This window comes from Protobothrops mucrosquamatus, unplaced genomic scaffold, assembly GCF_001527695.2.
Source record: "Protobothrops mucrosquamatus isolate PMUCROS unplaced genomic scaffold, P.Mucros_1.0 scaffold51, whole genome shotgun sequence".
Taxonomy (NCBI): Eukaryota; Metazoa; Chordata; class Lepidosauria; order Squamata; family Viperidae; genus Protobothrops; species Protobothrops mucrosquamatus.
The window spans coordinates 635,006-659,628 of record NW_015386432.1 but is presented as its reverse complement, the minus strand read 5'-3'; the positions used below and the strand labels follow the sequence as shown (position 1 = coordinate 659,628).

General features: G+C 37.2%; 1 protein-coding gene across 1 annotated transcript; it reads left to right on the top strand.

Annotated features, from left to right (window-relative positions):
* The first annotated feature begins 10,241 nt into the window (after positions 1-10,241).
* Positions 10,242-24,623, top strand: NAXD (NAD(P)HX dehydratase). The gene is made up of 11 exons (XM_015811823.2): positions 10,242-10,280; positions 12,139-12,513; positions 15,219-15,369; positions 16,711-16,756; positions 18,114-18,202; positions 19,941-20,049; positions 21,126-21,176; positions 21,256-21,360; positions 22,689-22,809; positions 23,395-23,515; positions 24,078-24,623. Exons 2-11 carry the CDS (start codon positions 12,234-12,236, stop codon positions 24,226-24,228), a joined length of 1,224 nt encoding a protein of 407 aa, XP_015667309.2. The 5' UTR covers positions 10,242-10,280; positions 12,139-12,233; the 3' UTR covers positions 24,229-24,623.

The window sequence follows — 24,623 nt, the reverse complement described above, 5'->3', positions numbered from 1 at the left end:
TCCTATTGTTGATAAATACTTGAATAAAATCAATTACTTCAAGAAAATAAATTTTCTTTTGTAAATGACATTGTTATATAAATTATTATTCTTATAGTTTTACTGTATTTGAAGACTACATTTCTTATAGGATAAGGTTTTGCAGAGCTGCAACTACTGAATCTGAGACAAGGAACAAGGACATGAGGGAGATTTATATCTAGGTACAGATACACACACATTGAGCCATAGTTAAAGATGTGTGCATCAATTGAGATTTGCAAAAAAGAAAAGTGAAATGTAAACAGTGATAATTATGGTAATTATAAAACAACAGAGTCTCAAGTACTGTACAAAAAGAGAATTTTATCAAGACAGATTAGTCATATACCGTACTTGCCAGCATTCCAGATTGCTATTCCATCAAACATCTCTTAATGTGACTTAGCTATGTCATTAACTTAACAGTCATGGGACTCGTTGAGAATTCTAAAGTATGCTTAAATCTTAATAACATCAAATTTTAACAGATTAATCTCCTGGGGTCTGAAGCCCATATCGATTTATCTTCAAATTATTCCCTGAGAAAGAGTATCTTCCTCCATTTTTAATGAAACCATGAATCAGGTATATCCTAATATCAAAAGTTTATATCAGTAAGTTAATTCAAAGCATAATAATCTAATGGCAATATATTTCTTATTCAATATCTTAGAAAAATAAAGAAGAAGGGTGAACTGTTCCACTAGAGAACAAAATACTTTGGGTCTTCTGTTTATTTATGATCTTCCAATTTATCCAGTTTCTACTGATCCAACAAAAAAGTAGGCGGGGAATTCTGGGAGTTGAAGTCCATATATTTTAATGTTGCAAAATTTGAAAAATTACTGCACTAGAGGCAAAAATGTTTCTTTTTTCCCTGCTTCTTGCTTTACTAAAACCTCTAGAAGTAACCTCAGTGGATTCTGCAAGAATCGTACCATATACAGGAAAACCATGTATGGGGGGCATGTGTTAAAGCAAAGAGATATTGGACAAAAATACATACTTGACTAAAAAAGATGTTGGGAAAACATGTAAATTTTAAACCTGAACTTTTTTTATTAGGTATAATGCCAGAAAAGCTTGACAAACAAAGTAATATACTTGATTTTACATGTGATAACAGCGGCAACAATCATATTCGCACAATATTGGAAAAATGAAGAAATACCACCAGAGGAAAAAATAATTTAAAAAATACTAGATTGTGCAGAAATGGACAGACTTACTCTGAGGTTGAAAGAAAAAGAAGAAACAGAATATTTTCAAACTTGGGACTTATTTTATCAATGGCTGGAGAAAAGAAGGGATTAGAAATCCAATTTGTATTAGTGAATGATATACTCAGACAATACATTTGTTGAATAAGTACTTTTGAATTGTATTAAAAAAACAATAAAAACTTTTTTTTTAAAAAGAAAATCACACCATATACAGGAAACTCAAAGTAGTCATTCAAAAATAGATCATAGGCAGGCTTATTTCAATCAGTAAAAACAATAATACAATATATGGCATGGGAAGAGGAATCCTAGAGGTTGCAATTCCTGGTAGGAGTGGTCGGAGAGTCTGTGTCCCCATCTTTCCTCTCAGCGGTTTGGTTTTTTTAATCTTGCCTTGGCTTTTAACTGCACATTTCAAAGGGTTTTTTTTTCTTTTAATTTGATTCTTATTTTTAAAAGTTAACTGACTGGTTGAAGGCTGATCTACCATAACCCCCTGCTGGATTTTAACACTTTCTTTCCTTTCTCGCTGATTTTTTTTTCCCAGTTGTGAACTACTTTCTCTTTCCTTATGGAAGCTAATGGCAATTTTCTGAGCAGTAAAACTGACTAGATTGGATTTACACCTATATCAGATTTCACTACAGGGTTTAACTCTTTAAAACCTTTGGTCTGGATTTTTTAAAATTTTTGATGGAAGACTTGTTTACTATGCATTGCTTATATTTGTTTTGTTTTATAGCCAGTTAGCTATACTTAGTTAGACAGCTTTCATTTAAGTCTCTGAAACCCTGCTAAAATTTGCAGCATGATCATGAGAATCATGCTATTACATGTTTATTACTCTCTAGCAAAAATGTCTATAATAATAATAATAATAATAATAATAATAATAATAATAATAATAATAATAATAATAATAATAATAATAAAGTTGGAAGGGACCTTGGAGGTCATCGAGTCCAACCCCCTGCTCAGGCAGGAAACCCTACACCATTTCGGACAAATGGCTGTCCAGTCTTTTCTTTAAAAATAGTGGTTTCATTTTTTTCATAATTTTAGAACATTTTTAAGGACAGCAGCAAAAGCTATACCAACTAAACTCAAAAAAGGAAAAAGAAATAGAAAGAATAAAAAGAACAAGGAAAAAAAGAAAATTAATATGTAAAGATGTTATTTCCAATCTTCATCACAAGTAAAAGCAAATTTGATAACTCATCAGCCCCTATAATGCTACAAAAATATTTCTTTTTCCAATAGCCCACTCGTTATCTATATGCAAATCTATAAATCTTCAATTTTTCAATTCTGATGTCAGCAAAAAGTCTGTAAAGAGTTATCAGAGCTTTATAAAAATAAATGCCTTATTTTATCTTTGATCAAACAAACCAACTTTATATTCCTTTTACTTTTAACAATTCAGATGTTGTTGTAGGATTTGTCTTTTCAATTATTCTTTTTTCCATCTCAGAAGCTTCTTCAAGGCATTAGCAAACCTCTTTCGTAAATCCAATAAAAAGTCATGATCCAGCTCATTGTCTTGGTTTATCATTTGTAACTCGACTTTGATTTTGAAAGCTTTTACCAGCTTTTTTTTGTACATCCAGTAAAAAGTCCTTATTAGGGTCATTCTCCTGGTGTGTCACTTGTAATTCCACTTTACCCTCCTTCTCTATTTTGTAATCTATACTTTTTGTATTTCCACTTTGATTTTCAAAATTTTAACCAGTTTCTTTTGCGCTTAAAGTAAAAAGTCCTTATCAGGATCATTCTTTGGTTTTCAAAGCCTTAACTTTCTTTTCTATTCTAAAAAAATCCACACTTTTTATTATCTAGTATTTCTGCATAACTTTAACATAATGTATCCACTGATACAGACATCATTGCTGATATTTCTGATATTGTAGCCAGCCTTTCCCTGCAGCATTTAGAGCAGTGTTTCTCAATCTCAGCAAGTTTGAGATGTGTGGACTACAACTCCCAGATTTTCCCAAGCCAACACTCTGGATATTGTAATGTACACATCTTAAAAGTTGCTGAGATTAAGAAACACTGATTTACAGCTTTGTCAAATTTGCATTATTCAGATAGTTTTCAAGTTCGGGTATGTATGTTGCAATGAACTCATTTTGCTTTGACCTTACAAAACCTGAAATCTTCCCAAGAAAATAGCTAGCCTGTTTTAGCTCCTTTTGCCTTTGCAAAAATTTACTGTGACTAGTTCATTGCTGCTGATTCTCTGCTTCCTTCTTACTGCCTTTTCTGACTTCAGAAATAAGGCAAGATTGGAGAGGCTTTTTAAATGATCCCACTTTGTTGGCACTGGTGTTTTTTTCTACTTATCTAATAAAAGACACTTGGGCAGAATTTTTGTTAGTGCTTGTGTTACTATAACTTCTTGAAAAATTAATCCCAACAAACCTGCAAGACTTGCAACCTATTATAAGTAGCCTAGATAAGCATCAGTGCAAGATCAGAGGCATGTTTTATCATACAATGATAAAATAGCTAGTACATTACACAACTTAATATTTGGACATATACTGTGGGATAGATACACAAGAAAAATTGTCTTCTTAAGGTATTCATAACATTTCATATGAGGGCTTTTTATCATGCATAATGAACTTGTGAAAAAAACAAAAAAATGTGGTGCAAACTCATACAATGATGCAAAACTTGGATTAATATTAGAATGCAACCGGAATTAGTTGTATTAAGTTATGTGGATGCTGAACTAGAAAAGAAATATGGAAAAATAACACTAATATTGTATATGGTAACTGCAGCAAGATTATTGTAGGTACAAATATAGAAGAATAATAAAATACCACAAAGTAAAATTGGATTATAAAATCAACAGAGCACACAGAAATGACAAAGCTGACTAATTTGTTCAGGAAAAAAATAAAAGTTTTTCAAAAGACTGGAAACCTTATATGGGTCTTTTGCTAAAAGAAAAAAAGACAGAATTGATGATTTATAGATCTGGGGATTATTAAGAGCTAAAGAAGGAGGTAAAAGAGTAGGAGGGCAATTATGCAATAAAAAGAAGTATTCTTTTTTTTTCTTTTAATTTTTCCTAATTTTATTGTAGTATGTATGTGTGTGAATGTGTATGTGTGTGTATAAAATCATTTTAGCCATTGTCTATCCACTGCAGGCATGTATATTATATGTATATGTATATGTAAAGTTAAAAGAGTACCTGTGGATTTTACTCTGCTAGTTGTTGCCAACTATAGGGAGCAGTTCTCATCTCTGTTTCAATATGTGTGTGTGTGTGTGTGTGTGTGTGTGTGTGTAAGTAAATATATGTAATATTTCATACATAATTTTTTATTATCTTGGACTAATCCAGGGGTCCCCAACCCCTAGTCCATGGATCAGTACTGGGCTGCGGCATGTCAGCAACCAGTCCGCACAAACAAGCAAAGCCCCATCTGCAGGATGCAGGGAGCACACAAAACCGCACTCCCTCCAGTCTGTGGAAAAGCCTCTCTCCACATAACCAGTCCCTGGTGCCCAAAAGGTTGGGGACCTGTTACCATTCTTGCTTGTTCTTATAAAGTAACCTAAGACAATAACTTGCAGTGACTTCTTTGGAATAATATAAAAATTACAGTTAATCTGCTTTTCCCAGCCATTTCTTATCTGTTCTTTGAAGATTCTTCCTTGCCATATTACAACATTAAAGTGGTGGACAGCTTTTGCCTTTTAGATTGATTATTAACAGTAAAGGAATCAAGAAATACAGAATAGACAAGCAATTGTAAAGTAGCAATGAAGCCCTGGAAAAGATACTCAGGTGCTAGGATGTGTCTATTCCTACAAAGATTAGAATCATACAAGCAATAGTTTTTCCTGTGGAAAACTATGGAAATGAAAATTGGACTTTGAATAAACAGGATAGAAAGAAAATTTACATGAATGTTCGAGTTGAAGAAGACTCCTAAGAATATTAGAGAGGGAGGGAAGGAGGGAGGGAGAGAGATTAAAAAAATACCAAATTATCAAACAAATCAGTCCAGGGTTCTACTGTGGAGCACATAAGAACTCAAAAATATTATAAAAGTTCAAGAAAAACCCTTTGAAACCCTTTTCATCTTAACTTCCTATCGAATTACCTAAGCATCATTAGAAAGTAATTCAAAAGCTGAGGCAAATTTAGTTATTCAAATTCACTCTGCCACACCTCTTAAATATTTTGTATTACACCAATTAAAAAGCCACCAACTGTGGGGGAAGATCCAATTTAAATTATGTATTGGATATTATTAAGGATTTTTCTTCAGGATTTCCTTGATTCCCCCAAAGTTCTAAAAAAAAGGCCTGGACATTTTTAAGGCAAATGTTCACCTGATTCATCAATGACAAGCCATGGTTTGTTTCAATCTTCCTTTTTCAACGAGCAGTGTGAAGGGATTTTGTTATGCTTAAGGTTGATATTAGTAATATTGATATTAGTAGTGATATTTTGTAATTATTATACATACATACATACATACATACATACATACATACATACATACATATATATATATATATATATATATATTTGTTTATGTGCAAGCAGCTTTGTAGATGCTTTAGATTGGGAAATTAGTTATATAGAAGGAAATGTTTTATGCTTTAGGTATAGGTGATTGCTTATATGAAAAGAGCAAGGTAAGGGGAGGGGGGAAAGGAGTTATGGATGGAGCCTGGGTTGCTGTGTATGAGTCATCATCTAGGAATTATTTTTTTGTGCCATCTTATGCCTAGTACCAAGACCTGGTCTTTTTGTTCTGGAAAGATATCAAAGGTGGAAGACATCTTTTCTGATTGTTGCCTTCATCTCTCTACCAGCCACGAAGAGAGATGGGGTCACCCAACTCTATTTTGATCAAAATAAAAGTTGTTTGCTTGCTGAAACCTCAGCTCAGGAGTTTCTTTGGCTCTTTTAAATTCCTGAGTAATGCTGGGGCAATTGTGAGGCTAAGTGGAAAACCTTACAACCGGAAAACATACAAATGAAGCCGGGGTAACTGTGCTTTACAGTTTATTTATTTATCATATTTATATAGTCACTTATCTCAAAAAATATGACACTGGGCAGTGCACAATCATAATCAGCCTCATGTCCAAATTTCCTGCAGCCTTGTATCAAACCATGGTGAACGCGTTTGCCATGAATGAAAGCAGATATACACATCCCAGAATAATGTTGCAAGAGCCAATCTGGGTTGGTCACCGGGACCAGAGGTTTAGTCTTCTTCTGAGCTTTTGGACTCATGCTGGAACTCATCCTCAGGGGACATTGTGCTAGAAAGAGGTTCCTTGAGGAAGGGCTCCAGGAGGAGCCCAAAAACTCGGAAGACTAAACCTCTGGTCCAGATAGCTAACCAGGATTGGATCTGTGTTTGTGTGTTTATGAACCTAGTAACTTAATTACAATGTAGCATAGTCACATGATTAAAAATGTATTATTAAGCTATTATACAGTTCATACCTCTGTCATTATAAACCAGTTATTCCTGTATTGGAGCTAAATTTTGATTCAAAGGAAGATTGGAATTGCAAGCAAAATTAATTGGAAATAACTTGCCATTAAAATCTAAAGCAAGGAAATGGAATTAGCACTAACGAGCACATAAAAACTCCATTCTTTATGAACAAAAAATATCTAATATTTTTTCAAAAAAAATACAGTATTAAAGAGTTTGGAGAATTAAAACAGCATTATAGGTGATCCCTTTTGGATCCCTTCTCTTTAAAAAGAAAAGAGGAGGGGCAGAGCTTCTACTATTCAAGCTAACTCCTATCCGAATCAACACGCTCCATTTTATGTTTTAACGCCCTATCTTTTTAAAATAAACATCTCGGTTCGGATCTAAAAAAGAAGTCCTGCACCTATAGCCGCGTTGCTTTACCCATCAACTTTCTGAAGATGTCAATCAATGAAAGAAACCACCTACGATTGGCTTTTCTGTGGGCGGTGCTCCCGCGGAAGGAGAGGGCGGGAAGAGGGCGGCCTGTGCGTTCCCATTGCCGCGGCTGGGCTGTCCACCCGGAAGGAGCGCCGATGGTTTGTGTCTGCCGCTCGCTTGTGTGGTTGGCAGGAGGTGGCGCGAGCCCCGCTTGGTGGCGAGGTAAGGAGGGGAGCGCAGAGCCAGCAAACTGGCGGGGACCCTGCACAGTTGGCGCTTTTCTCCGCGGCAATGATTTGGGGAAGGGGCGCTTATGTAACCGTTGCGTTGGCCTCGGCACTGATTATATTCTGGCTGCAATATGGAAAAGGTATGAAGCGTCTTTGGAGTGTTTATCTCACGTGGGTAACGCGTACCTTTACGTGTCGGCTGCTGTAAGCAATGCATAGCACGCCATAAACACTGCCTGCTTCCATTTAGTCACCTGGAGTCGTACTGTATTTGAGGTTGTCTGTACAGCATGCATTCTCGAACTGTCTCTATCTCACCTCTCTTGCTTTATAGAACACCTTTAAAAGAAAGGAGGGGGGCGAAAGAAACTTGCTTTGAAACCTTGTATTTACTCAGAAGAGCCGCTGAGTTCAATGATGATTATTCAGCAGTATATAGATTGCAGTGTTACAGCAGAGTACGCCGATTTGGTGAGAAGTGGATTAATTTGGGCATGTTTAAGGGCATAGTAAAAAAAGTAAAGGCATTCACGTTCCCCGCAATGTTTTCTCTGCAAAATCGCGGAGAAATTTTTACAGCAAAAAAAGTTATTGGCCTTAATCACACTCAAAATGCAAACTTGAAGTTACAAAGTAAAACCGATCGATTTGTTTCGAGATCACGAAAGGACCGCTCAGTAACAGTCTGCAGTGGGATTAAATTTATCTTGGTCTTACTTTAGGCGTGGTTTTTGGTACCTGTGTCTGGATTTGCTGTATTGAACATTATGCTATATGCCATTTCGCGGATAGTGAATTGGCTTTTCAAGGGGTAGACCACATTTTAGATGTTTCAGATGTTTTCTAGTGCCGCTTACCCCGAATAATTTATGTGCAATTAGGAATGTTCAATGGTTAGAGAAGCCAGATGCAGTATCTCTAAAACTGCTTTCGGCGGAGGCGTGGCAAATTCGCAAGAGATCAATCGTTCGGTTTGCATAACACTTCAAACCAGTATATGTATTGTTTGCGTTTGGTTTTAATGTGTTCTGCGGCCTCAGCCAACGTACTTTGTGAAACACAATTTAGGGTTTGGCATATATGCCTGACTTCAGTGGTGATTTGTTCACTGAATTGCGATTGTAAGCGATTCTGTAGAGTTTTTTTTTTTCAAGGAGAGAGTATTTGTAGGGCGTGTGGTTCTTATAAGAGGTCCTGATGAAAAAAGGCTGCAAAGATAAAATACTAAAATTATCCGGAAAACTGGCATGTATCTAAATGGCATGTGTTTTCTTTTGGAGCGATTCGACCTTGTTTGGGGCACGTTAGGGGGGTATCTGTATTGTTTTCTTCTGTGGCGGCACATGCACGCCTCTTTTATTTGCAGAAAGGAAGTCTGGTCGAGGTCGTGTTTAGGTAGCGCTGCGGGCTTCTTCGTGGATCTGGGTCCGAAATTCCATTTTTTTTTTTTCGTTACCGCCGTAGGGCTTAGATCCCGAGGGAGCCACCCTGTTTGGGGAATGCAGGGGGGCGAGGCCGCGCGCGAGGTGCATTGTCTTCGCCCCCTCCCTCTTCTCAGTTGAAGTTGTGACCCCCGAGTCTCCGCCGCTTTGTGCGTGAACTTGGTGACTGACTGGTGTGCGCGCACGGAGGGGAGGGGGACCGAGTGCAATGCGCGGTGACGCTGGGCTGGCTTGGGCCCTCCGGAGCGGGGAAGGAGGAGGAGGAGGAGGCCGGCTCAGGGCTTCTCTTCGGCGCCGAGCTCATACCGCCACCGCCGCCGCCGGGCCATCCCCGAAGCCGCCGGGCAAGTGAGGCGATGAATGGCCAATCGGCCCTTCAAGTGCCGCCACCGCCACTGCTGCCGAGCTCCCGCAGCCCGAGGCGAGGGAGCGGCCACCGCATCGGCGGCTGAAAGGCCAGGCCTGCGCCAGCCACTTCCACCGAAGCAGCGACGGCGGGGTCCGGCTGCAGCCCGGCGGCGTGGGGAAAGTTTTGCTCGGGGCCGAACGGGCGGGGGCGGGGGCGGCCGCGAAGGGATGAGGAGGGGGCCCGGCGCAACGCCGGGCTCTCTGCCGCAGCCGGCAAGCCGCGCAGAGGGTGGAGTGGCCGGCCGGCGCGGTGGGCGTTGATCCCCCCCTCTCGCTCGCGGTCCCCGCCGCCCCCTCCCACTCCCCCGCCCGTTTCTCTGCCGGCCGGCCGCGCTCCTCGCCTCCCCGCCCGGGCGGGCGCGGCCATTGCGGCCCCCGGCTGGGCGGGCAGGAGGATGATCACCAACACGCGGGGCTTCCTTTGGTCGGACCTGGAGACGCGGGCGCTGTTGGAGATCTGGGGGGAGGCGGACGTGCAGAGCGCGCTGGACGGCAACTTTCGCAACAGCCATGTGTACCGGGACGTGGCCTGCCGCCTGGCCGAGCTGGGCTTTGAACGCACCCCGGAGCAGTGCCGCATCCGCATCAAGGGCCTCAAGCGCCAGTACTACCAGGCCCGCGAAGGGCTCAAGAAGAACGGGCACGCCCGCAAGATCTGCAAATACTACGACGAGATGGATCGCATTCTCAGCTGCCGGCAAGGCGGGCACGGCCTCGATGGGCACGGAGTTGCCGAGCGGCCTCTGACCCCAGCGGGGGTGATGGTGGTGGCGGCGGCGACCGGAGATGAAAGCCACCACCAGCCCGCCATGGTGCTCGCCGCGCCCCCTTCCGCCAGACAGAGCGGCCTCCGCAACCGCCGCCAGGCGGACGCGGAGGAGCAGGACGACGAAGACGACGACGACGACGACGACAAGGAGGAAGACGAGCTGGAGTCTTCCCCGCGGGACAACTACCAGGACGACTCGGGCGAGTGTTCTTCTTACGCCGACCACGCCATCAAAGTGGAATGCCCCCCCTTCGCCATCCCGCTGCCACCTGCCGAAAGTGAGTTACTATACTAAAAAGGAGAGTGGGGAGGGCAAAAGATTTATCTTTGACTTGTACTCTGATCTTTCCAGCCAGTGCCTAGTTGGTTGTGGGTGAGATGCTTCTCCTACCTTAGTTAAGGTCTTGTACCTCACTCTTGTATTTGCTGCCTGGAAACTGAGGCTGCAATCTTTTGCTCCTTGCCCAGAAACTGTTGCATTGAGCATGGGCATGTATTGGTTTTATGTATATACAGGTTACATATAAATGGGCATGTATAGGTCATTGTGGATTTCCATTTAGAGCAGTGTTTGTCAGACTTTGCAACTTTAAGAGGGTGGAGTTAATGCTGGCTGGAAATTCTGAGAGTTAAAATCCACAAATCTTTAAAGTTGCCTTAGAGAAGGCTCTGTTGTGTTGTGTTTGGCTGGCTTAAAAGTGAATATCTCAAAGCTTGCACACCATAAAAGTCATATTTCTCTGTTACATTCTTAGTTCCACCTTTGTCTATCAGAGATCTTAAGAAAAAGTCTCAGCACAGCTGTCACCTTTCTCTCCAGTTCTTGATTAAATTAGCATTTCCAAGCTGTCATTCCCAAATGAGTTGGATTTCTGTTTCCACCATCTCATTGAGGGAGATAATAGATATGGTGCAATATGTTGAAGAAATCTGGTCTAGAAGTTAAGGAGTCTTACCTAATAATACACAACTTAGAGCTTGTCCATTCAGATAAAGTTTGAATTATCCTCCTAGATAGAGGCTGGTTAACATTAGTAAATTCCTTGTTGTAATAACTGCACTTTATTTTAAAATTAATTCCTATTAACCATATTATAAGTGCTTCATTTAATTTAACCAGAAAGAATCCTTGTTCTGCATATGCCAACTGCATATTAAAATGTTACCTAGCAACAGCAGGGAGTCAAAAACTGATGTAAGACCTTGGAAATATCTGCCTTGAATTCTCAGTGTTTCTCAACCTTGACAATTTTAAGGCATGTGGACTTCAACTCCCAGAATTCCACAGCCAGCATTGCTGGCTGTGGAATTCTGGGAGTTGAAGTCCACATGCCTTAAAATTGTCAAGGTTGAGAAACACTGCAAGTCTAAACAATATACTTCATATTCCTGAGGACACTGTCACATTCATTTATCCATGAAAAAATCAGACATGTCTTGGGATCCCAGTGAACTTTTGATCCATTTCTTTTATTGAAGGATACAAAGAGTTTTAATACCCATTTACCCCTCAAGCAAATTTTTGATAGGCCTTTTATACAAATTCTGTGTAAAAGGAGCAGTATTGTATATTTACTAATGCTATTTTCTGCAACATTTTTAGAAAATTATTCATAGAAAGCAACAGTGGTGTTCTACTCTTGTGTTTTTTATTTTGCCTAATTCTGGCTTTATAAATTGACAGGCGTTAGGTCTGGTAGTTCACGCTGTTTTTTACACAGAAGTTATATCAAAGACAAAATGTATGGTTACATTCCTTGTAATATATCTATAAAAGTAGGAAATTAAGCTGATGATAATGAAATGCAATAGAAGTGCTATTAGAGTTGTGTTGTAAAACAACTGAGTTACTAATATTTTGATTAAAATAAGCATATAAGTTTTTAAGAGATTTTTGCCTCAAAATCAGAACACCCTTGCAGAATCTGAAAGACTGATTGATTATGGGGTAACATTTTATGGACTATACTCAGTTAATTTCTATGAAGAATACATTAGAGTTGACTATAGCCCACAAGGTATTATACTGTAATGAATATTTACTAGAATGGTACATAGATAAATATGAAATTTTAGGGATACTTTTTATTACTTCTGTTCTTTAAACTATTAAAATTAGCTTGCTTTTGTTTTTAGGTTTTAAACAAATTAATGCTCACACCAATGCACCACCATTATTATCTCAGGCTAAACGATCAAAAAAGCGACATGCAAATTTAACACTGGACAAAATGATGGAAAAGTTTTTGCAACAAAGTATGGATACTGAAGAGAAGTTTTATAAGTATGAAGAACAGCGACTTAAAATTGAAGACAAACGACGTGAAGCAGAGCATGCCAGGGAGCTCCAGATGTTGCAGATGTTGGGACAGATGTTAGCAGGAATCTCTTCCACAGTATCACAAAGGTCCCAGTTTGTACCAAGTAATCCTTCACAAAGATCAAATCACCGATCCTATGGAGAAAATTTTAACTATAATTCTATGACAGCAACATTATCCCCACCCATAGGTACTTCATTCTCTTGCATTAATGATACGTGGATCTACTAATTAAGTTTTGTGCACTTAGTTGTGCATCTTTCTAAAAATCAGTGAAATTATACTTGGTATTCTGAGGTTTGTTTTAAAAAATGAATTGTGTTCAGCTAATAAAAATATTTCTGTAGACATGAAGTTTGTTTAAAGTTATGCTTTTCTTGAGCATTGCTTTGGAATACATCATTGTAACGTGTAGTTCATATAGTTCAGCATTTTTAAAGATGTAGAACAGTAAGTTATTATTTTAGATGTTTAAAATGAGATTCTATATACAGATAGTAAAATCCATGTAGCTGTAGTAAAATCCAGTGCTCGTAAACGTCTGGAATTAAATATTTAAAATAATGTAACATTTTCATTAGAATCAAAATTAACTACTTAAAAACCACAAGCATACTGTATAAATAATTGCAGAATACAGTGACCTATTAAAAAGTGACTTGTTTAAAACTTTAAAAAAATCATGGCTTATAGCAGAAAGGAGGGTTTCATCAACCCTCCCTAATACTAAATAGGAGAAGAATGCTTCTTGTTTGTAAATAGCAATATCTGGCAATAGCAGACAGTAGCACTGCTTCCCTTTACTACATTACTTTCACTAATCTTCCCCAGTTCTGCCTGCCCCAAATATCATATTCTTCATTTGAGGGCGTTGCAACTTCATTAAGCATTAAAATATTTCAGATTAATTGTTTCTTATAAACTTCCTGCCAAATGTGGTTATTAGTGCTGGAAGAACTGCACCTTTATGTTAGGTAACTGTGAAAGCACTTCCTGGTTACAGTACTAAATTTACATTCTAAAGCAGCTATTAAGATGCTCTTAAAGCTGCCTTCATGCACAATAGGTTTTGCATAGTTGCACAGTAATACAATGAGTAAAGTTTTAAGTAGGGGAATATGAAATTTGTATCCTGCAGTGTCAGGCATTCCCACCCACTCCCCCAGCACATTTGCTGTGGCACCTTGTATATCACAGGGTTTGCTGGAGATTGAATTGAGGAAACATGAAAAGGATGCTTGCAAATCCTATTGTATTTAGTTGTTACCCTTGGAAATTGTGCATGTTAGGATATGCTTAATATTTCCACCCATAGAGGTCTAGAAGATTTTTGGCAGTGCACAAGTTTCTTATCATCTTAATCCAACCTGCTATGGAACAGAATTTGAAAACTGGTTTTAGAACAACTCTCATAGCTCACTGTGCCGATGTTCTTCAGGACTAGAGGTAACTGCAACTGAATCCAGCTCTATGTATTTTATATAAATAAATTTTGAGCCTCCATTAATTGTGGAGTCCTTGTTTGATTTTTGTTATTTGCTTTCCGATGTTTCAGTACCTTGATACTAGGCACTAACTCAGTGTGAGTTAGTGTGGGCTTTACTCACTATTTATATACAGTCACTTGCCTTGCCAGTTTCTGTGGGGTGAACAGGGAGCACACCCCACACTAATTTGCACTGATGATGTTACCTAGTTGGGTACTGAAATGTCTGCAAGCAAACAATCAAACCTAGAGGACTCCACAGTTCAACCCTGATTGGAGTCTCCATTAAGATTCAGAGTTTCATTCTGAACTTGTAGAATGCCTTATGATTGTTTAGTAAGCTTCATTGTACAAGTGCAATGTAAAAATAATACAAGTTTTGTGTAGTGATTAAGATACTGGCCTGGAAACTAGACTTCTAGTCCTGCTTTAGACATGACACTCAGCTGGATGACTTTGGGCCAGTTGTTCTTTCAACCCAACTCATTTTACAGGTTCACTAGTTCACATGTGAACCAGACTATCATTACTTATTCAACACAAGAAAAGTTAGCATGATTTGTGAACATAATTGAATTAGCATCTATCTCTTGGCATCTTTTCATTCTGAAGCAATATGCTTTTAATCAGTTGTAGCATTTTCCCTTTGCAGTCTCATGCATAAGATAGAAGTCAATACATACAGTACATCTGGTTAGTCTTGTCTCTCCTGAGCGACAGGTGTTATTTCAGGTAGTTGGCATGCAACAAGTAAAACTTGGTTAAAAAATTGATTTATGTAAAATCAGTAAAATCAACTGCCTGAAGCTACTTAGAATGTTTAGGTTACAGTTAAGACATCTCCATTTTTTCTCATTAGCATTCCCTCCCAATATATTACATACATCTTGGAAATCATTAATAATCAAGTTGAAAAAAACAAACAGGAACTTGATTATTCAATATGAAACACTTAGATCAATATGTTTAGAGAATTCAGTACATTTTGCACACCTCAGTTTCATAGTGAGTGAGATATCTCAGAATAAAATATATGTGTTTTCTTAAGAGATTTCTTGTGCTTCCAAGCATGTGTGACCATACCCAAGTAGGGAATTGGGAAACTGATACCTAGATGTGGAAGACTAAAATAATTGTTTTGCCAAACTAGAAATGTTTTTATATCTGTTAGAAGGTTGATGATTGGGTGGGTGGGGGTAAGTGTGGTAAACAAAAACATACATTGTATACTGTTGGTTGTGAATAAGATTATGTGGAATTTGGGTTGTTAAAATATATTTACAATATGTTTTAACAGGGCAATTTCTTTAGAAAAAAAGTCTTCTGATCTGTGAATACATAACGTTTAACATATTAATCTTAAAAGTTTATATTTGTAATATTTATTTAAATGTCCTTATTTTTTTCAGTTATAGAGAGATCTTTTTCCGTTCACAAAACACATTCCATAAAGGAAATGGAAAATATATTTCAATTGGTGCGAAATGTTATTCCACCTTTAACTGCCAAAAAACATAAAGGCCAAGATGGACGAATAGGAATTGTTGGAGGATGTCAAGAGTAAGTTAAATAAAAATGTACAAATATGTATTGTTACTATACTGTCTCAGACATTACTGTTTATCTTTGTGACATTAGCGTTATCTTTGTTTTTTACTTGTATCATTTTCATACCAATTATTGTAACCTATTGTAACCCAATTAAGCAACCTAGAACTAAGGAGAAATTTCCTGACAGTTAGAACAATTAATCAGTGGAACAAGCTGCCTCCAAAAGCTGTGAATGGTCCAACACTGGAAGTTTTTAAGAAGAGACTGGACAGCCATTTGTCTGAAATGGTATAGAGTTTCCTGCCTGAGCAGGGGGTTGGGCTAGATGACCTCCAAGGTCCCTTCCAATTTTATTATTGTTGTACCATTTTTGCCATTTCCACAGAAAATTATTTCTCAATTTTACAGTATTTTTTTTCTTGCATGGAAGTTGTCTTCAAATAAAACAACACATATTACTATTACATACTTGGGGCATAGACATTGTGTTAATCTTCAATTAAGGTGTCACAGCAAATTCATGCTTTAGGCGTTAGAGGTATATCAAGGTATATCTTTTGTGTGTTCCAAATAGCTATTACTATAAAACAATATGTTGCAAATGTAGCTTAATTCTAACTAGAAAGGTTACTGCTTTCATTGAGTGTTACGTATTGGTTTGGAGAAAGTGACAGAAAGGAAAAAAATACATTGGCCTGATCGCTGCCATATTTCTGCACTTTTGGAATATGACTCCATTTTCATCATTAGCGAATTAGAATGATAAATGTGTATCTTATTTATAATTAATGTAGTGTTAGCCTACTGAACCACTGAGAGCTTCATAACAGTTATTTTTGGATCTTTAAGTCATCATCTGACTGCAATTCCACAATTTATTATGTAAATTTGTATCTGTCATAAAAAGCAATAATGTTAAGGAATAAAATGCAGAAATATCACAAAAAAGTGATTAAATATTAAAATTCACTAATTTTTTAGTTTAAAATTGTATGGTACATGAACTTTTATGAATTAAAGTTTCTTTTTTGTGTGTAAATATATATAATAATCAGTGATTCAGGGTGTTATTGTCACATTCTATATCTGAAGTTCAAAAGTGAGTATAAATCCTTTATCTTAGAATAACTGCATATTGTACAATGATAATAGTTGTATGAAAAGGCAATGCAATGTTAGATTTACTATATTTGACAAAAATGTTAATGTCGAGAAAGTATCAGTAGAAATATGCTGATAAAGTGAAGTGATGTTGCTATTTTAATATATCACATAACTTTTCCTTGTGATATAAGTTCATTGGTCACATTTTTAGTAAAGTATATATTTCCTGGATTTTTTTATATGCAGGTATACAGGAGCACCATATTTTGCTGCAATTTCTGCTCTCAAAGTGGTATGTTTCGTCTTACATTTGCGTGGAGTACAATTAAAGAGTGGAGTACAATTAAAGATATACTGTTCTTTATTCCACAGTTAAACACAATTGGACTATTTAAAAAATGTGCTATGCCCTGTTCCCAATAATAGAAAAAAATGATAGTTTTGGTGAAATGTCTAATTTATTCAGCAAACTGAGATTTTAGTGTATTGATAGTACTATATATGTAGGTCATTGGATGTATAAATTTTAATATCCATCCATTATTAGACGTAGATGTTGGTCACGTAGTGTGTACAATGGTATTAGAAATTTTGGAAATAGTAATTACTAAAGCTGCTCATTAATCATGAATGAAGCTTGAATTTCTTGATGGATTGGAGGATTTAATTTATTCAAGATGGACTGGGTATCCTAACCTGTTGTGTTCCAAATTCTACTCCTTTCTGAAGTTTTGGCCCTGATTTGTTACTTCAGAAATTTGGCAAGTGGTCCTAGGGCACTATGCCAAGAAGGAGAAGGAGAAGAAGAAGAAGAAAGCTGACATTTAAATAAAACACCATGCACAGGAGGGGTAAATGTATTGGATTTAGTTATTAATTAAATCAGAGCAGTCATATAACTGGGTCATCTCTGGATGCTTGATTTACAACAGTTAATGACTTTTCCAAAGTTAACAACAGCATTGAAAAAAGTGATTTTTTTCACATCTATAACTATTGCAGCATCCCCATGGTCACATGATCAAAATTCAGACACTTGGCAAGTATCTCATATTTATGACATTTGTAGTGTTCTGGGATCATGTGATCAACTTTTCCGACCTTCTGACAAGCCAAGTCAATGGGGAAGCCAGATTCACTTAAAAACTGGGTTACTAATTTAACAACTGCAATGATTCACCTAACAACTGTAGCAAGAAAGATTGTAAAATGGGGCAAAATTCACTTAACAACTGTCTCTCCTCAACAATATAAATTTTGGGCTCAATTGTGGTTATAAATCGAGGACTAGCTATATTCATAATGAGTTATTTCATTTTTTTATTGGTTGCATTGTAAACTTCATAGGAAGAAACTGTCCTTGTATATTTACACCTAACTTGAATATATTATTTTATTATTAATAAAGTAAGGGAGTTTTAGGTAGTGGCTTTTAAATATAGAAAATATGTTTATTTCTAATCTGGAACAGGTTTTTTTAAATTAAAGTTAGTGAGATTTACTTCTTATATTTAATATTGGGGAATAAAAAGGAAAGAGAAACCTGAGAATGTTGGATTTCAGCATGAAATCAAGAGAGAGAAAATGTAACTTTGAAAAATTTTAAATAAATGTTACTAATGATTGAAAATGTGTCCTTTTTTTTTTAGGGGGCAGACCTATCACATGTATTTTGTACCAAAGATGCAGCAACTGTAATAAAATCTTACAGTCCAGAGCTTATAGTTCATCCAGTTCTGTAAGTATTTTGTCTTTCTTTGGACATGAAAAAAAATCACATGCTTAGCCAGCTGCTATATAACTTAGGTTTTTAACTCAAGAACGTTAATTCCAATCATAATTTTTTAGTGATATGTTCATATCATCATACAAAGCCATTGTCTTTTGCATCTGTCTAAAGAGTAAAGTATCTTCAGATGAAATCAGTGTGCCTAGAATTGACAGGGTAATATTCAGAATTGTATATGCAAGTGTTCCTTATGTGTCACATGCATTTTTTCATTTTTAATTACAGTAAGTTTTATCTTGCTGAAACTAGGATCATTTCAAAAAATTATATTGAGATATCTTTTTTTCCTTTCATACAGTTTCTTAAAGGCATGTAGGCATTTGATTGCTTCAGAAATTAGAGGCTGCTCTCTGAAGTCATTTAAAATTGTTTCTCAAACTTGATAATTTTAAAATGTAAAGACCAATTCCCAGGTTGGCTGGAGAATTGTAGGAGTTGATCCACACATCTTAAAGTTGTCATGTTTGAGAAATTATGTATTAAACCAGGCAAAAGGGTACTCAGAAAAGGGTACCTCTTTTCTTTTCTCCCACAAAGAGTGATGCTCAATATTCAAGCCCAGCACTACTTGGATTTTTGTTGAGGTTGAGTTTCAACTGTAAGTTAGATCCCCCCACACACACACTGTTTGTTAAAGCAAATATTCAGCAGTGCCTGAAAATTTCAAAAGCACCAAGCTATTTTATGGAACCCATTGCCTGTGACTGGTGACTAAGCGAATCTAAATGCATACACCTTATAATATTGTAAATATTATATGAACTTGGGGATGGGGAGAGGTTAAACAGTCCCATGAGATGGCACTGAGGGATGGATCAGGAAGCATGCTGACTGCCCAATTGTATGGAATGGGTAGAAACTAAGGAAGACAGCTTTTCACTCAGATAACAAGGTGTGAAGAACTTGATAGGTGAAACCTGCATCTTAAATTGTGAAACATACTGTGAAGAGTTCAGTTTTCATGCAAAAATCAGAATATAGTTCTTTACAAATGTAATATTGGGAGCTGCTCTTATGAAATACAGAGGGTATTCTCCCCACCCCTCTTTGTTCAATTGCAGTGCATCATGCTTTATCCATAGCAATAAATTGATATCCCTCTATCCCAATTGTTTTTCAAAAGTAGCTGGATGTTAACTTTTTTTAATCATATGAATGTGGTGATCTGTGTTTTCAGGAAAATTTCTATATATCCTACTAGTACAGTGGTTCTCCACCTGTGGGTCGGGACCCCATTTGGGGTCGATCGACCATTTCATGGGGGTCGCCAAGCAAGGCTGTCCGCCATTTTTTTTGTCCGCCATTTTTTTCCCCTTTTCCGGCGGGTGCCTTACCTCCCTTGGGCTGGGCCAGCTGGTGGTCGGCCTGCTCCGTCTCTGCCGCTTGCCAGCTACGCCTCGGCCAGCGCAGGGGGCGGAACCACGCATGCGCGGCACTCCCGGGCAGGGAAAGTCCTCGACTTACAACCGGTTGGGTAGTCCTCGACTTACGACCGGTTTAGTCCTCGACTTACGACCGGTTTAGTCCTCGACTTACGACCGGTTTAGTCCTCGACTTATGACCGGTTGGGGTCGCGGCATTAAAAAGGTTGAGAACCATTGTACTAGTAGATGCATAGAAAGAAAAATGCTATAGTGGTAAACTGGAAGATTGTTTTTTATTCACATAGTTTGATGTTTCTTTTCAGTGATAGCCCTGATGCTGTGCGTGAGGTAGAAAGCTGGTTACCACGACTTCACTCAGTTGTCATTGGACCAGGACTGGGAAGAGATGATATACTACTTGAACATGCCAAGGTAACTTGGACTTCTTGAGGTATTGTTGGTACATTGCCTGGATACTATTATTATTTTTTAAAAAGAGAATGTCAGCTTTATCATTATTTATAATTCTTTATGCCATTTCAGAAATGTAAACAATGCTGCATGGCTTGCAAGTTATAAAAGCAGAATAATTTAAATAGAAATCATTAAAACATCCTATATTTATTTGGGGCTTCTGCAAGCATGTAAAAAAAGTTGTTACAGATGGTTGAATCTCAGGCTTTGGCTAATTTCTGGGGACCAATTCATAGATAATGATTTCTATAAAATATACGTGATATTTATACTCTCCTCTGCTTTTATATCCATGTGCAAGGTATGGTGTTAGGTATTTATTTTGAATGTATTTTTCTGACACTCTCTTGTTGGGAAAGAATGAATGCCAAAATAAAGTTTGCCTTTCCATGGGTTCCATTTAATAAATTTCTAGTAACACCTGTTGCTTAAGATTGTGAATGCCTGTATCATTGCACTACAAGAATTGCAACATGTGGAAAGTGACTTTATTTGGAATTGTTGAAGAAGAACTCAAAAAATGGAACTGTTTTTTTCCTTGAGGAAGAAAAGAAAATGTTTTACTTCTCAATCAAGAAGCTTCATCAGTTCTGATGGCAGGGGCCAATGGAAGGATAGGTACTGACAATTGAGACTGGATGGTGAGGGGATGGAAGGATAAGTTCTCAGGATGGTGGGTGAGGATGGAAGGATTGTATTTTCTTGCAGTCATCTGGTTGTAATCACTCTGAGAGCTGTTGAGGCCACTTGGGTTTTATGCCCTATATGTGAACATATTTTTGGTGAAAATATTATTGTGGAAGAGAAAAAGAAAAATGGCAAGAGTAATAAATGTGATATAGAGCATATGTGCTTTTTAGAAGAGGTGCTTTATTATTTGGAATGGTTTGAATCTTACTCTGTTTTATTTAAAATGTTGAAGTTGCCTTTTATTCAAAATGTATTCCTTTTTGCAAAAGGAGAAAAAGAATTACATTTTCCTGTTGCAATGTTATGATGTTTAATTTACAGTTTTTATTTTTTAATATAAATAGGGCATTATAGAAAAATCCAAGGTCAAAGGAATTCCTATTGTGATTGACGCTGTAAGTATGATAATTTTATTAATTTGTTTAAATGATTTTGAACTTATCATTAAATATTTCTTCCTATTGCCTCATGCAGGATGGTTTATGGCTCATTGCCCAACAGCCGTCTCTTATTCAGGGTTATCCTCGAGCTATTCTTACTCCAAATGCTATGGAATTTAGCAGACTCTATGAAGCTATGGTGAGTCCATACAGTTCTTAATTATATTTCCATGAGGGAAGACACTCCAAACCCAAATTACATTTACTATTACTAATGTAGAACTTCAATAATTAATTAAATAGGCTTTGTGATTTTAGCCCAGTTTAAGCTTTTTAAAGCATACATTTGTAGGCTCTCAACCAGATGGGGGGGGGGATAAGAGTTCACCATGATGTAATGACACCCAGAGAAGGTGACGTTAAATCTCAAGATTGCTTCATATAAATATATTTGTAGTTTATTTGTCTAGCTACAGATAACTACAGTCCCTATATATACAGGTGGTCTTCGTTTAGTGACCGTAATTGGGATGGGCAGATCTCTTGTTAAGCAAAGCTGACATTAAATGGGAAATCATGTCTCTGTGACTGTGCTTTTCTTTTCCCATTCTCCTGCCCTTTGGAACATTCATCTGGGCACTGGATAACTAGCAAGAAGGGAATTAATGTTTGTATTTAAATTTATTGAAAAGGAAGGCATTACAAGAGAGTAGGTAGGCACACAATTGAGAATTCACATTGAAAGGAATGCAGTTGTGCCAGCAGAGGTCAAGCACGGGACAATGTGTGCTGGCTATAATGGTGATCACATAGACTGAGGGATGCTATTCAGTCATAAATGTGGTCATTGGTTGTAAAATTATTTTTTCAGCATCATTGTAACTTTGAACAGAAACTGAATGAGGCACTCAGTAACTGAGATCTAACTATAGAGGCAATAGATCACAAGTCTAGCTGGCTAGGCTAGGTTTGAGTTTGAGAAGGACTTAGACAAGATGCCTTCATGCACCTACCTCATTTTGTGCAATAGGATAAAAAAACTAAGTTACCATCCATCTTCAAGTAGTTTGGTCAATCTTCCAACACTTCTTCATACTTTTCTACATGAAAAGCATCATCTCATCAAGGTCAAATGTAACTGTCTCTTGTTTGAGAATGACTTATGTTTTGAAATCATTGCTTGTTGTGTCTTAAAAAGAAAGCTTCATTCTAATATTTTTTTTAACATTACACAAGTTAAAACTTTCCAAAACAAACCCTTCTAAGATCTGGGACTTGCTTTGAGTGGATTTTTGTACCCCTTCTTTTACATATCTCCATTCACCTTTGCATAAATAAGTGCAGATAGCTTGTGAACAAATCAAGTGAGATAGTAAGACTTGTTACAAATATGGCAACATCTCTTGTATGGCTAATAGAGACTATAGTTGAGGAGGTAACTAACATTTCCTAACATAAAAGTTTAAAAATAATATGATGAATTTCTCATTACTTGCTACAATTAATTCTCCCTTTGCTCCTTTCTAGCTTAGAGACCCTGTAGATAACAGTGATTATCATGGATGTCTGTTAAGACTCAGCCAAGCCTTGGGGAATTTGACAATTGTTCAGAAAGGCGAACGAGATCTCATTTCAGATGGAGAAAAAGGTATATGAAAGAACCACAAAGCAAATATTTTTATAAGTTAAACATTTTTTCCAATATGGGTAGATGGTATGGGGAAATGCAGGTGCATGCATTTAATATATCAAAATTAAGGGAGTACTAGAGGTTTTTTTGCTAGTCATGGGTCAAAATCATATTTTATGATTTTAAAATATACATAGATGAGCCAGCAGGGCTATTTGAAAATGTAAATATACAGTGAAATTATTAAATAAAAATTGCTGTCGCTAAAGCGGTTCTTGTCTTAAACCTTTGAAGTTAATGTAATAATGCAAAAATAAAAGTGTAATAGGAAAAAAGACAATCCTATGCCTGTTCAGTGAAATGTAGTTCTGAGTCCATGTGCATATAACAGTGTTTAAATATTAATCTTATAAAATAGATTAATAAAATAAAATAGTTTCTGTTAACAAATTAGTTAAATTCAGTTCTGGTCATACTTAAAAAATGAACTTTGTAATTAAAGATACAATGCTTGCTACACTTCATGTCTACATTTTTTTCAGTTCTCCCACAACTCTGTTCAATAAGGATTATTTTCAGTTCCTTTCATTTTTTGTGTTACAGTGCTTGTATGTAGCCATGAAGGAAGCAGCAGGAGGTGTGGGGGACAAGGAGACATCCTCTCTGGGTCCCTTGGAGTCCTAGCCCACTGGGCCTTTCTTGCGGGACCAGAAAAAACAAATGGGTAAGGCATGTCGTGCATTCTGATCAGCTTCTCTTGATTGATGGGTACCTTTATAGAACAATTCAGCATATGCCCAATTTACAGCTGCTCTGTGAGAAAAATAGGTGGTTTCTAAATTTGATATATAAGCAAATGAATAAATTTCTGTTAGCACCTGAATAGATCCAGCATCATGGCTAATATTGCAATGTTTGGTGCAACTGTTTGCAAAATTCATCTGACATGAACTGAACATAACACTGGTAAAATACATTAATTTTATACTTGTTTTTTTCTTATGCTACTTTATCGATTTTAGTCATTTTCCCTTTGAGAAATCCTCACCTGGTTTTGGATGTTTTTATTGTTACTTGCATTTTAGTCCACAGTTGGACATACAGGTCTGGGATATTTAGCATCTTTTAACTCTGATCTGATGGGCAAATGGGTTCCATCATTATTATTGTTTTCATTGCTCTTACTGCCTGTTTGTACTGGCCTAAGAACTAGCAAAGATTTGTTGGTTTGTTTGTGCTTCTGATGTTCATTTCAGATTTAATTGGGATTCTTGTTTCTATTTTAGTCAAAATCCCTTTCTAGTGGCTGCATTTGGAGCATGTTCACTTACAAGGCAGTGCAACAACCAAGCCTTTCAGAAATTTGGACGGTCTATGACAGCCTCTGACATGGTTTTAGAAATTGGAACAGCCTTTAATAAACTTTTTGAAACCTAAGACCAAAGCAGCAGAAGAGGAAAAAGAAGAACAAGTCTGGCAGCCACAAAAATTGCAGTAGGATATCCTTGTACAATGCATCCCTTTTCAAGTGCTGTTAGCAGTAATGGTATACTAGGTAGTTTTTATTTTTTAAAATAAAAAGTGTAGGTATTTTTAACGGGTTTGGATTTTTTTTTCTTTTCCTTATTTTGGGCTGAATAAGCTGTAGTTGCAGATGTTATAATAAAATAAAACTGAAAGTATTTCCTCTGTTCTATCTTACAGGTTGGTTTTTGAGCAATAATTACCAGTAGCAAAAAAAGACTCAATTGATAGGCAACATAAAGATAAACCAACTGTGGATTCATAAGCCCCATGCTTATTTTCTAGTAAGTACTTAAAGGTCTGTGGAG